Here is a 12,586-nt window from a genome sequence, read left to right on the forward strand (position 1 = left end):
TTAAGTAAAATGGTTTTCATTAGTCATAAGCATTTCAAAAAGGTATAAACATTCTCAAACTAAAGAGGGAAGGAAAAAACAAGAAGAAGAAGGTTTAGATTTCTTTATTAGCACTTTGGTTGCATTTTTTTTTTACAGTATCCAATTAAACAGATCTGCTAGCAGGTCAGTGTGAAATATTACAAAATATTAGTAAAGAAAGACTACACAGCAGCCAGTAAACATTTGCACAGTAGTGGAATGTTGTTCATCTTAAGCCTCATTTTTAAACACTCAACAAAATTTAAATTGAACATTAGGCAGTTGACACAAAAAGTGTTGTAGTCTTCCAGAGCTGAATGTGTGTGCAGTGAGCCAGGAAATCAGTTGAGATGAATAAAATATTGAACAAAACAAAATCTTACAAGGATCATTGGCGATATGCAGTTTTTTTTTTACTGTAAATTAAATCCCTTTTTAGGAGAAACTCGTCTGAGGTTCTTTTGTTACGTTGGCTCAGTTCACAATCTGAACTGGGAATTTGATGCAGAACAGGTCTTCATTGGTCTCGTCTCTCAGTTCCCACTCCACGACACATTTTATCTAAAAATGCAGAAGAAAGTCGGTGACCACAGTGCATCTCAGCTTAAGTTAGAGAGAAAATGGGGAAGGAAGGCAGGAAGGATGCGCTTCATTCGTTCCAACAGACCACAAAAGTAGTCATGTGCACACATTTAAAAAAGGTGACGCATGAGGAGCTGAGGCAGCAAACTCACCGAAGGATATTCAGACTTTACTGGTAATGAAGCCTGATAGTTGTAGGTCTGACCCTTCACGATTGGACACTGGATTCCAGACTTGCATCCATCTGCCACAGGGATGGGGAAAGGGAGCGGGACACCTCCGACAATGCCGTGAACCACAGCTGTGCTCTTTTCACTATTCACATCTTTAAGAGGAGTTGAAACAGAATTCACATATTCAGGCCAAACTGCTGGATTGGGCAGGTGAAAGCATTTCAAGGAGGAAAATACCACTCACTGCTGTTGAATGTGACGTTGACACTGTAGGAGTCTCCTTTGTGAAGCTGGCATGGCTCAGAAGGACATGGGTTGATGTCCACAGTGATGACTTTGCCTGAGGTGGAGCCTGAGGACAGACAAGGAAAGAAACGGTCTTTGTAGGCTAGTTTTAGTTTGATGAGGAGAAACAAAGTACAGGTTCAGAGATAACCTCTGCAACATTGATAACAAAATTAATCACCATTTATGCTATGCATTACATTTCTACATGGCAAACTAGTGGAGTCGAAAACCAACAGACCTTTTAGCTATTGAAGACCCATTGAAGATTAGACAAGAAATTAAGAACTCAGTCAAAGCAGATTACAGTTTTGCGTTAAAAATTAGTTTTAAAAACGGCCTCTACAAACAAACTTGTCTTGGTTTACAGATTACTTGGCAAGTAGGACAGTGTGTTCAGACGGCTGAAGTTGGTTCAACCTTCTTATCGGTCACAAAACGTATGCCTTAAGGCTCAGTCTTAGGACCGATTCTGTATACAAAAAACATCAATCTGTGCGCAAACTTATCAAACGCTGCCTACGATCTTTATTATTCGGATCATTCTCTAATTCACTGCTTTTCAAACTCAATAGCACAAACATCTGAATTTCTGCAGTCCATCTTTCATGCAGAGCAGATTTGTCTGAATAAAATTAAACTGGTTTTAAATGCTAAAAAAAATCTACAACTAATGTCTGTTTACATCCAGTTTTCTCAGAGAACTTTGTTTTAATTAAAACTGCCCAAGGTAAGTTAATCACCAGTTACAACTATGCCGGATTAATTGTTGATGGAGCTTTCTTTTAAAGTTCATCTCAAAGCAAGTTTATTTGTATAGCACATTTCAGTAACAGTGGTGTACATGAACAGAACGAGCATTACAGAAGAAAATACACTGCAGTAGAATAGTAGCAAGTCAAGACAAGTTGGTTTCCCAATAAGTGGAGCAACAACCAAATGCTGCTTCTATGTAGACTTGAGTCAGAAGACCTGAGCGGTCTGGAGGGTCGATACACCAGCTACGTTTACACGGACAAAACTAATCGGAATAAAGGGCCGATCAGAATAAAAATGAGTCCTAAACAAGCCAATCAGAATATTGTAATCAGATAAAAGCTCGATCGGAATGAAATTGTATAATTTAAGGGGTGGTTTATGCTGATTGATAATGCGATCAACATGCATGTAAATGCATCATGTTATTCCAAAAATGACAAACTGACCCGAGTCCCACATCAACGCAAATACGTCAGGAAGCAAAACTGCTGGGGCTCCCGGTTAGAGATCTATTAATATGGGCTTTTTAAGGCCGATGCGATTATTCTGACAGTCTAACCGATACGTGCTGCTGATTTTTTGGGGACGATTCTTGACGCCAATATCGATTTTTCTTCCTCCGTTAACATGATAAAAATTACAACGATAAATCTTAAAACCAGCTAATATTGACAATCGGCTTCAGACCGCAGTTTGAAGGTACACAGAGAAAAAAATAAAAATGCATCACGACTCTCGTGGCAGTGCTTTGTTTAGCTACAGCAAGAAAAGAGCATCTTTAGTTCAATGGGGAGAAGGAGAAGAAAAAAAACACTGACCACCACTGATGTATTTAGGCGCTAAGCTATTCAGGGATTTATAGACCAACAGATGCATTTTATAACCTATTCTCTGAGATACTCGGAGCAGTGTAAGGACTTTAGAACTGGGGTGATCTCTACTTTATTAGTCTTAGTGAGGACGCGGGCAGCAGCGTTCTTGATCAGCTACAACTGTCTGGTCGACTTTTTTGGCAAATCTGTGAAGACACTGTTGCAGTAATCAATTCAACTAAAGATAAACACATGGATTAGTTTTCCTGAGATAGTCCTTTAAACCTGGAGATATTCTTTAGGTGATAGAAGGCCAACTTTGTCATTTTCTTTAGATGCCCTTGAAGGTTCAGGTTTGAGTTAATCACTTCACCCAGATTTCAGGCCTGATCGGTTCAATTGAATTCTACTGAAGAAAATTTTGGCACATCTATGCATTGATTTCCTCAAAGCATTTACTCAGTGCTTGAATGTATTCATAGTCACCTGGTGATGTAGACCAGGTGACTGTGAGTCCATTAAACCAGTCGGGTGTTGTACCAGAAAGGCTGACCCAGTTTTCCAGGCGCTCTAACACTATGGAGTGACCAACAGTGTCAAATGCTGCATTAAGGTCCAATCTTGAACATTTTATCTCCAAATCAAGGGAGCATTTGTTTCTATTACAGAAACAATTCCAATTTCTCCATCAGAGCTTCTGATTGACACTTTTCTGCCAGTACTTGATCATGATGATTTTGGTAAATGTGTGCTTCAACCAGTTGCCTTCAGTCCTTGACTCTGATGTACCACTGTGCTCTGAGGTTCATCAATGGTCATAACCACCTCACCCACCACTGAACTGTATGCTAATGCTGACATGGCTTCCTTGAATGTGAGGAAATATAAACACTGCATGACTGCATTAGGTTTACAAGGCTTTTACCGGTTTGGAAAATACTTATTTATGCACTTTTCTTTGGAGAACTGAAAGCCACGGTGCCTTATGATCAAATTTCCTATTGCATTTCTCTGCGTCTGACGTTCAAACCTAAATGGGAAAGTTACCCCCCCCCCACCCCCCTCCAATTTGAACTGAAACTCAGAACTGGTTTTACTTGCAGCCCTCTGCTGTATCTTAAGAAACCAGCAACAATTTACTTAAAGTGCCTGTTTTTATCTTAAAATGATAACTGCTTTTAAGTTTTATATTGTTACTGTAACAATAACTATTGCCCTTCATCTGTCAAATTGCTTGCAGTTTATATATTTTAGTGGTTGTAATATCACTGCTCGTCTTGTCCACTATGACGTATACTACGGCCTTTATTGGCCATGTCACCCTTGTCAAAGTAGTCTTGGTCTCAATGGGTCTTTTATTTGGTTAAATAAAGGTTTTATTAATAAAATTCCTCATATCCAAGAAAGCCTACAAAAAGGAGTGCTTTAATTATTCATCCATGTGAAGCCACTGCAGTCCCCCAGTTTCAAAAAAAAAATAAATAAAAATCATAAACGACCTGCTGAACATAAGATTGCTCTACTGCATTGTAGACTCAGCAGAGAAGGAACATTAAGGAGTGGTTAAATTACAGCATAGAGCCGGGTGAGTGACTTCAAACAAACTGTCTCTCCAGGGAAACCAACAAATGCAGAACCATAATGAAATTAAAAACTCGACAGCTAGAATACCAGGAAACCTTTCAACACCATCTGAAGTGTTTCTCTGAGATAATGGTTATAGAACTAAACTGGTTCTGTAAAAAACATAGGGACGCAAAAAGCTTTTTTTTCAGTTAATATAGTAAACGAGTCTGAAAATAAAATAAGCTAAAGCTAGGCTTTTTTTATTTCAGAAACCACCCTCAAAAAAAAAAAAGAAAAAAAAAGAGAAGTGGGATTTTCAACAAAGCTGAATTCAATGACTGATGAAGTCGCTGCTCTCTGGCCTTTTCCGCCTCTCAATCTATGCAAATCTTCCTGCACCCAAAAACAAACATATTCATTAAAAATGACATAAACGTCCTAGTTTAATCAGGTGGGGGGGGGGGATCTCAAGGTTAATTATTAACATTCAGTTTTCATCATTGACTTTCTTTTTAGTCATCATTTGAAAATAAATGGTGAGCAAACAATCTTTAAAACAGAAACAACTTTACTTTCAAATTTATACCCACATATTTCCTAATGCGCTTTTTTTTTTTTTTAGATAGATGATAGATAGCCCTTAATTCCATTTAATGAGAAAGAATGGGGAGTTAGCACTAAGCATAGAGGGAGAGTCCTAAAGTGAAGTAAAACTCACCGCAGTCAATGTACTTCACCGGCTGCGCCCAGGTGAGCCCCATTAAGCAGAACAAAACAATCAAGCCGGTCCGAACCTCCATGTTTCCGTCTTTCTGTGTCTGACCCTAAAACATAGAGATACAATCCATTATTAAAAACAGTTACATCAACTTTTACCTTAATAGATAAAACATGAGCGTTTCGTCGCACCGAACAAAAAAGTTTACAAGGAAGCGAGCAAGGCAGTAGATAAACACGAACAGGACGAGTGTCCAGTGTTAAATGGGTACCTACGGTAGTATTTAGAGATGTGAAACTCTTAAGTGAGCTCAGTGTACCTTAAACGAGACGCCCTACACAGTGAAACCAACACTGTTTGTTACTCACCCAAATCACGCGATTCAAGTCACGCCTTGTTTCCTCCTGGCTCTTCTTCTCTGCCGGTCTTCTTCTTCTTCTTCTTCTTCTTCTATTGTTTTATGGCGGTTGGCAAACAACTTCTCTGCCGGTCCAAAGCAGCTTTAGTATGTCAAGGTGCAATACTGCCCCCTGCCGGACAGGAAACACATCTAAAGCTTCCCAGTCTTTGTTTCCGGGGTTTATGAGCAATAAAAGAGCATAATAATTCAAATGGTCATAATTTCATGTGGCAAATAAACAATGTCACATAAGAAAGAGTGAATACATCTGGGCTTGAGTATGAATGGCATTGACCCAATGAATGGTACCTTCAAATAAAATGGTGTAAAAATATTGTTAACATTTTAATTTTTACTCCCTTCTAAAAAAAAACCAAGCAAATATTAAAAGTTTGAAACGCATTATCTTTCCCTGTGCTTTCTGGCTTGAATTAACAGATGTAGCCCGTACTGAGAAAAATATAATCCCTCCATTAAAAAGTTTAGATAGGGTTGGGTACAAGATCTGCACACTTTATGGATGCTCATCACTGAGCTATATTATACACTGGAGTGCTAATCACCGTCTGTTTGAACGAGTAGCTTTGAAGCCACCAGCCGCCATATTGGTACTCCCTATTTCCCCCAGTAACTAGGGAATATGTGCGCTACAGCATCGAATAACGAGGATTTTCTCATGTTCAGGTGGGGCTTAAGACTTTTAAAATGTCAAATGCCATATACTTTTATGTTGTGTTCTAAAAATATCAAGTACTGGGAAAGTCATGTGCTAAAATATTTTGCATTTTATTCATTTAAATATATATGTTTAACATTTATAAATATATAAATAACAATATACAAAAACATATATTTACATATGTGTATACATATATATACATATATACATTTACACATACTTATATATACATATATACATATTTAATATGAATAATATATAAAATATTTCAGCACATAATTTCCTAGTAGTTGATAGTGTTAGTACATCCACTGACTGTAGAATTACCTGTGAAACGTTTTCACACAGCCAGAAAACTGCTTGTTGTTGCAACCAAATCCTATGGGATTCTGTGAGAGTAGGGAGTAGCAAGATGGCGGCCAGTGACTTCAGTTTTTCGGCAAAATCAGCACTCCAGTGTATAATATAGCTCAGTGATGCTCATGGCTAAATTTGGGTCGGTAAATACAGTCATTAAGGCCTAATTAATTGATCCTTGACTTTTAGATTTAGAAATAACCTTTAGTTATAATTTCTTTGTGTTTCTTTAGAGCTAATCTTTGCTAGAATTTTTACACAACAATGTGGATATATGAGTCCATTTACATTTCTATGCCTTTATTTATTTATCTATATATTTATTTTTACAATGTGGCCACTACATGAAACCAATTTGAACGTTTAAAAACTTTTGTTACATAGATTATTTGCCTCTTGAGCTTTTATTTTCTGTTTCTTAATTGATTAATTAATGAATTTATGTATATTATTTTCATTCACATTAGTTATTTGATTATGAGTTGCCTATATTAATTCGTTTGGAGCACATTTTCCGTACAAACAAAAAAAATATTAACTGATATAGATCATAAAATTAACAGTTTTCTTTTTCGCCAGTATGCTTTTGTTTTTCGCCCTAAAACTTGTTTTAAACGACGTGAACGTACTTTCACGTACACCGAAACTGTATTTTATTGGCAGATTAGCTAACCAATCACATAGCAGTAATACTAAAAATGGGCGTGTTTCTTGGACTGACAAATATTTCAACCAATAGGGGGCCATCTGGGTGTGTGCTACGTGATGGGGGTGACGTCTGTTATGGAAGATGTCTGTGTTTAAAGGAGCAATGCTAACCGCGTCAGCCAAGTCAAAAATACTAAGCCTTGTGAGGTAATGTTCACTTTTCAACATATTGTAAACATAAGTATAGATATTTCTTAGCAAGCGTCATATATTTAAACGATATTTTAGATCTTAAAGGTGGGTGTCTGATGACCTTTATGTCAGTTAGCAAGCAAGCCTGCAGTTCAACTGTTAAGTAACGGCAGGCTACACAGTTAGCTCAACTGCTAGTAGATTTTTAAAGTCCTTTGGCAGCCTTCGTGTGAACACGTCTCCGTGTTTTTCTAGGGCATCCGCTCTTCTAAATAACCTCGGCGTTAGGCAGGAGCTCCGGCGGCTTCCTGAAAACTCGCAACCGCTTTACATAGCGGGGCAGCGGGGCTACGGGAACGCCTCCGCCCTGAAGGAGAGCTCTGGGGAGCAGAGTCCATCCCAAGATAAGGTGCACCTCACCGAGTCATGCGTGAAAGTAAGTAAATACTCGCGATCAGGTTTGTCCGGGGCTCTTAAGGGAACAGAAAAGAACCGTGACATGTAATTTGATATACTACCTGTTACCCAGGAAGTTAAGCTGTTGCATGTTTGCTCTAAATGTAAATGTACATAAAGTTTATTTTGACACTAATATTGGACATCAGAGATAGTGTTATGTAACTGTTGTACAAAAGTTGAACCTTAAGAAGCCAGTGTTTTTCTGGGATTCACTGTCAATTAAGTAATATGGATGTTATTATACAATTTTTTATTTTTTTATTTTACCCCCTTTCCCTCTGGAGCGTCTTTAGCTGTTTCAGTTTCCATTGTCTGCCAAAACAAATTTTCTGTGCCCCTTAAACTCAACAGATCCTCACAAAACTTTGTCGTTAGGATGGATAAATAGTTATAATTAGAGATGCACTGGTTTGGCATTTATTTCGGTCGGACCTGCCGTTTCCCTTTTTGATTCGTTTTTGTTTTTTTCATACAGCTACTATAGTGCATAAAAGAGAAAATGAAATATTAAGAGTGAATGAAAAATATTAAGATTGAATAAAAAGTTTTTGTATTAAAGCGTATGCCCCCTAACATTCACCTGATTTTTGCCAATTTTAATCCGCCTTTTACCAGTTGGATCTGAATAGGGGAAAATTGGTCAATTCTGATCTCAGCCTAATTAAATAATGCATTTCTGTTTATAGTATAAAATATACCACACTCATGCAGGTCAAAAATTCATTAGATGCCAATGTTTTTAAGACTTTTGGTTTCTTAAGACATTTTTGGACTCTAATGTTTATTTTTTTAAAGGTATTTTAAGTATAAATTGTAAAGCTTTCTCTGGAAAAGTGCCTATAGTTATAACCAAAGGAGAAAAATAAGGTGTGTAGACTCTTTAAAATAGACTAAAGTGCTCTGAAGCCGCTAAACGTTAAAATAATCGTGTGTTATACAAATTCACATTTACTCTGTTCTGTTTTGTCCAGAGACTATCAGAAATCATGGAGAAGGGCGAGTACTTGAGAATACAAGTGGAGGGAGGAGGCTGCTCTGGATTCCAGTACAAGTTTTCTGTAGATCGCAACAAGAACGAGGAGGACAGGTAATCTTTTCCACGCCTGCAGCGCTCACAATATCTTTATACATTGATGATGTGGTGTCCTCCTTGTCTTCTAACCCACCCCTGGATTCCCTCTGCTCTGCTTTCAGAGTGTTTGAGCAGGGGGGAGTGGGGATCATCGTTGACCAGGAGAGTCTGGAGTTTGTGAAGGGATCCACTTTGGACTTCAGCCAGGAGCTGATCCGCTCCGCCTTCCAGGTGCTCAAGAACCCTCAGGCGGATCACGGCTGCTCCTGTGGCAGCTCCTTTTCTGTGAAACTATGATTGATGCATCAGCGCTGTTTGATACTTTGATTCAGTAGTTTATTAGGTGGATATCTTCAACAAAATACTGATTATATACGAGGAAGTACTAAAATGTTTTTACAAACAAAGACAGTAATGGGTACATCAGTCTAGTATTTCCTTTTGCATTACTGCAGAGCTTCAGTCAGGCATGTTTGTGAAAGTTATATTGTGTTTTATGATTGTCAGGTTTCAATTGTGCTGAAGGAAAACCAACTTTAACTTAAAACAAAAATCAGCGTCCTTTACATGGGGGCACTATAAGCACACAATCGCCAACATATCCTCAGATGGGAAATCTTAGGTCCTCCTGCTGTTCGGTTGCTTTAAAACTTTATGTGAAGTTAATAAATAGGCTGCATCATGTCAGAAAAAGAGTCAGTGGACAGCATTCATCAGAAATACAGGCATATGGTCAGAAAAATAGCAGCTTAAGGGGTTGCATGTTCATTTGCTTCAGATTGTTTGATTAAAAAGACTTGGTTGATTCTTGTGGGTGATAACAGTGAGCTTCAAAAGTTGGGAAATGTATTTATTTCTCTAATAATGTAAATTTGTTGACTTACCTTGAAGAGCTCATAATGATATATTACCACAATGTCACTTTCTATCAAAACATTACGACAATCTCTTTAGGTTTGTGTTGCAAAATGTTACAGAAAAGCAACGGAGGCGTAGAGCACAGGCTGTTTACGTTCAGGTCCAGACAGATTACCAGGAAGCTGCATGTGAGTAATGAAAGGTGGATTATACGGTCAACTTTCATCAGATTTAATAGTTGATGCCAAGCTGCGAACACTACAAGCTCACCTGATAATCTAGTGAGTAAAAGTATTTAATTTTCATCTCAATGACTTCTCTTCCACAAGTAACACTGAAACCGGGGAATAATTTGCCAGCTTTGGTTCCTTTGTGAGTTTGTGAAAATGAAGCAAAGTGAACGAGAAGCAGATTATTCATTGTGTTTTTTAAAGACCTGTACAAGCAGCCGATGTTTTCCAACAGAACAAAAACTCTTCAGTGTTTAGATTTCCCTTTTATGTAAATTATGTAAATAAGTCAAAGCTGCCGTATCATTATAAAGGTTTAATTTATGTTGTTTGATCTGGAATAAATGGAATAAACGACAAATGCTTGTGATGTCATACTTTCAAAAAGTCATCAAGGTTTAAATTAAATGTCAGATGAATGACTTCAGAATGATGTTTGAGAAGGAGCTCTTTCTAATACTTTCAGAAAACATTTACAAGTTTGAGGCAGTCTGCAAATATATTAATTTGCAGAACTAATCAGTAGATTTTAAAATAAGGGAGAAAAGTCAGTTTCTTATTTACCAAATGGTGGTATATAAATGACTTATAAGAAATATTGGTAACATTTTTGTATTTGGTCATGTTATAAGCACGTGTTACTGCATTTTTTTTTCTCCAGATTTTATGTGATAAACCAACAGATTTCGGTGCAAAATTCTGAAGTGGAAGTAAACACATTTTTTTCAATGTTAGACAAAATAGTGCATTTGTATTCAGCTCCTTTTACTCCCTAAATGGTTCATATGCAAAAGCGTTAAAATCAACACAAGAAGATGCATAAAAGCTTCTGCTGCGTCCTCGGCACATCTGGTTCACTGCCGCCACCAAATCTGTTGCAGCCGGCTTTCATAAATCACCTAATTTGCAAAAATAGTCTGTGGTGATGTGATCTAATCGTGCGTCTGTGTGATCTAATCTCTAACCTAATCTGTTCTGTGAAGGCCTCAGAGGTTTGATGCTGAACAAACGACATCATTAGGACCAAGGAGCACAACTGAAAGGTCAGGAAGAAAGAAAGTTGTGGAGAACTTTAAAGCAGCGTCAGGTTATAAAACAAGATCCCAAGCCATGAGCGCTTTTCCCATTGAACATCCAAAAGTAGTATAGTAACAGTGCAACCCTACCACGTATTATTTTTTGTTACGTTGGTGTTATAAAATGGAGCAGTGTTTGGATATAAGTAAAGAGAAAAGAAAAAAAAAAGTAAGAATATGCAGTCATTCTCCCATTTAAAGGTTTTGTTTTAAAACCTAAAAAAAACAGTACAAGTACGGGTATATATATTTATTTTTTAGGTTTTATATGGTACGTCTTGCATCTAAAGGCAGCGTTTACTTACATTTACAGCACTTTGAATCATCTTGTTACTGAAAAGTGCTTTATAAATAAGAAACAATGAGGCCGACTTAAACTGACATGCCATGGTATCTCTGGAGGAGTTGCAGAGATCCCCAGCTAATATGCTAATAGCTAATATAAATCTGATGACATGAGACTGATTAGTCAAACAATCCACAAACTTGGCTGTTGTGTAATATTTTTAAAAGGTGAATATGTTGGTACCACTTTACAATTTATAGATGGCTAGTAAATAGTTTACAGATATGTTATTACTGAATCTGTGAACACTTCATAACTCATTCATTAGTTTTTATTATGCATTAACGATGAGCAAGAGACAAAGCTGACCTGTTTCTTGCCGAATATTGAGCCTAATCTGTTCCAGTTATAAATTTCCTCTAGGGTGGCTTATATCAAACGTTTCAAACTAAGTTGAGATCTTGTAAACACAAACTGGTCAGTTTTGTTTCAATTCAATTCAGTTTTATTTATATAGCGCCAATTCATGATATACGTAATCTCAAGGCACCTTCCAAAATCAAATTAAATCAGATTATACAGATTGGTCAGAAAGTTTCCTTTCTAAGGAAACCCAGTAGATTGCATCAAGTCTTGACAAGCAGCATTCACTCCTTCTGAAATAGTTTAAATGTGATCTGGTCAGAAAAGACCAAAAAAAGGCTGCTGGTCTGAAGCTGGTCAGCGTGTTAGATGAGTGGAACCAAATACAGGTTGATGGGGTGGGAATACTTTTGTGTTTTAAGACAAGAATATACGCATTCAGATCTGCTGTACGTTAAATCTGTTGCTTAATTTCTGTCAACCTGCTCGTAACAAAAATAAGACTGGGAAGGGAATTTAAAGTTCTCTTTTTTTTTTATTATTAAAATGGAGTTTTAAGAAACACTTCACAAAAATATACAAAAAGAATATCTACAAATGATATGTACAATGGGGGAAATGTAAATCAAATATGCAGCAACATTTGTTTAGTAGTTGGTATTTAAATACGAGGAAATTGTTTTGCACTTTTTATATTCGACTCTGATAAACATTCCAGTTCCACAATAAATGTTATTATTACACAAAACATTAGTTACTCTCCATAAAAGTCACACAGTTCATATTCATGAAAACGCAACAACAGTATATAGCAGCACACCAAAGAAAGTGACGGCAAAAGTCGCAGCAGTGCATCAAGAGGTCAACATACATCAGTTAGTTGTGTGTTTTTTTTTTTTTGTTTTTTTTTTCCTGTTTATTTTCTAAGGAATTTGGTTCCGGACAGATTGTCTTCCTGTAAGCCATGCACGCTCATAAACCACGAAAACAGATCCTCGGACAAATATAACGTCATGAAGGAAACACCGCCGAGAAGGAGGGGGAGTCAAC

General features: G+C 37.2%; 2 protein-coding genes across 5 annotated transcripts; one reads left to right on the forward strand and one right to left on the reverse strand.

The window, feature by feature from the left end:
- Window positions 1-426: 426 nt before the first annotated feature.
- Window positions 427-5,329, reverse strand: LOC105917291 (NPC intracellular cholesterol transporter 2). Of its 4 annotated transcripts, none has more exons than XM_021310400.2 (5): window positions 5,285-5,329; window positions 4,917-5,022; window positions 1,021-1,128; window positions 756-928; window positions 427-582 (listed from the first exon to the last, which is right to left on the reverse strand). In XM_021310400.2, exons 2-5 carry the CDS (start codon window positions 4,996-4,998, stop codon window positions 496-498), a joined length of 450 nt encoding a protein of 149 aa, XP_021166075.1. In that variant the 5' UTR covers window positions 4,999-5,022; window positions 5,285-5,329; the 3' UTR covers window positions 427-495. The 4 variants fall into 4 exon arrangements, with proteins under 4 accessions (XP_021166075.1, XP_012707530.1, XP_036006828.1 ...); XM_012852076.3 differs by having other exon boundaries at window positions 5,192-5,286; XM_036150935.1 differs by lacking the exon at window positions 5,285-5,329 and adding an exon at window positions 5,236-5,254.
- A 1,770-nt stretch (window positions 5,330-7,099) lies between these two features.
- isca2 (iron-sulfur cluster assembly 2) lies at window positions 7,100-10,172 on the forward strand. Its single transcript, XM_012852048.3, has 4 exons — window positions 7,100-7,207; window positions 7,448-7,628; window positions 8,623-8,738; window positions 8,846-10,172. The coding sequence occupies exons 1-4, from the start codon at window positions 7,143-7,145 to the stop codon at window positions 9,018-9,020; spliced, it is 537 nt and encodes a 178-aa protein (XP_012707502.2). The 5' UTR covers window positions 7,100-7,142; the 3' UTR covers window positions 9,021-10,172.
- Window positions 10,173-12,586: the final 2,414 nt, after the last annotated feature.

Source organism: Fundulus heteroclitus, chromosome 19, assembly GCF_011125445.2.
Source record: "Fundulus heteroclitus isolate FHET01 chromosome 19, MU-UCD_Fhet_4.1, whole genome shotgun sequence".
In the NCBI taxonomy this organism is placed as follows: Eukaryota; Metazoa; Chordata; class Actinopteri; order Cyprinodontiformes; family Fundulidae; genus Fundulus; species Fundulus heteroclitus.

Excerpts from the sequence above, each read along its gene's own strand:
- isca2 (XM_012852048.3), top strand. The coding sequence starts at position 7,143 with ATGTCTGTGTTTAAAGGAGCAATGCTAACCGCGTCAGCCAAGTCAAAA. Across the intron at positions 7,629-8,622 it reads TCACCGAGTCATGCGTGAAA|AGACTATCAGAAATCATGGA; the intron begins GTAAGTAAATAC and ends TGTTTTGTCCAG. Across the intron at positions 8,739-8,845 it reads AACAAGAACGAGGAGGACAG|AGTGTTTGAGCAGGGGGGAG; the intron begins GTAATCTTTTCC and ends CTCTGCTTTCAG.
- LOC105917291 (XM_021310400.2), bottom strand. The coding sequence starts at position 4,998 with ATGGAGGTTCGGACCGGCTTGATTGTTTTGTTCTGCTTAATGGGGCTC. Across the intron at positions 929-1,020 it reads CAACGTCACATTCAACAGCA|ATGTGAATAGTGAAAAGAGC; the intron begins GTGAGTGGTATT and ends CTCCTCTTAAAG. Across the intron at positions 583-755 it reads TAAAGTCTGAATATCCTTCG|ATAAAATGTGTCGTGGAGTG; the intron begins GTGAGTTTGCTG and ends CTGCATTTTTAG.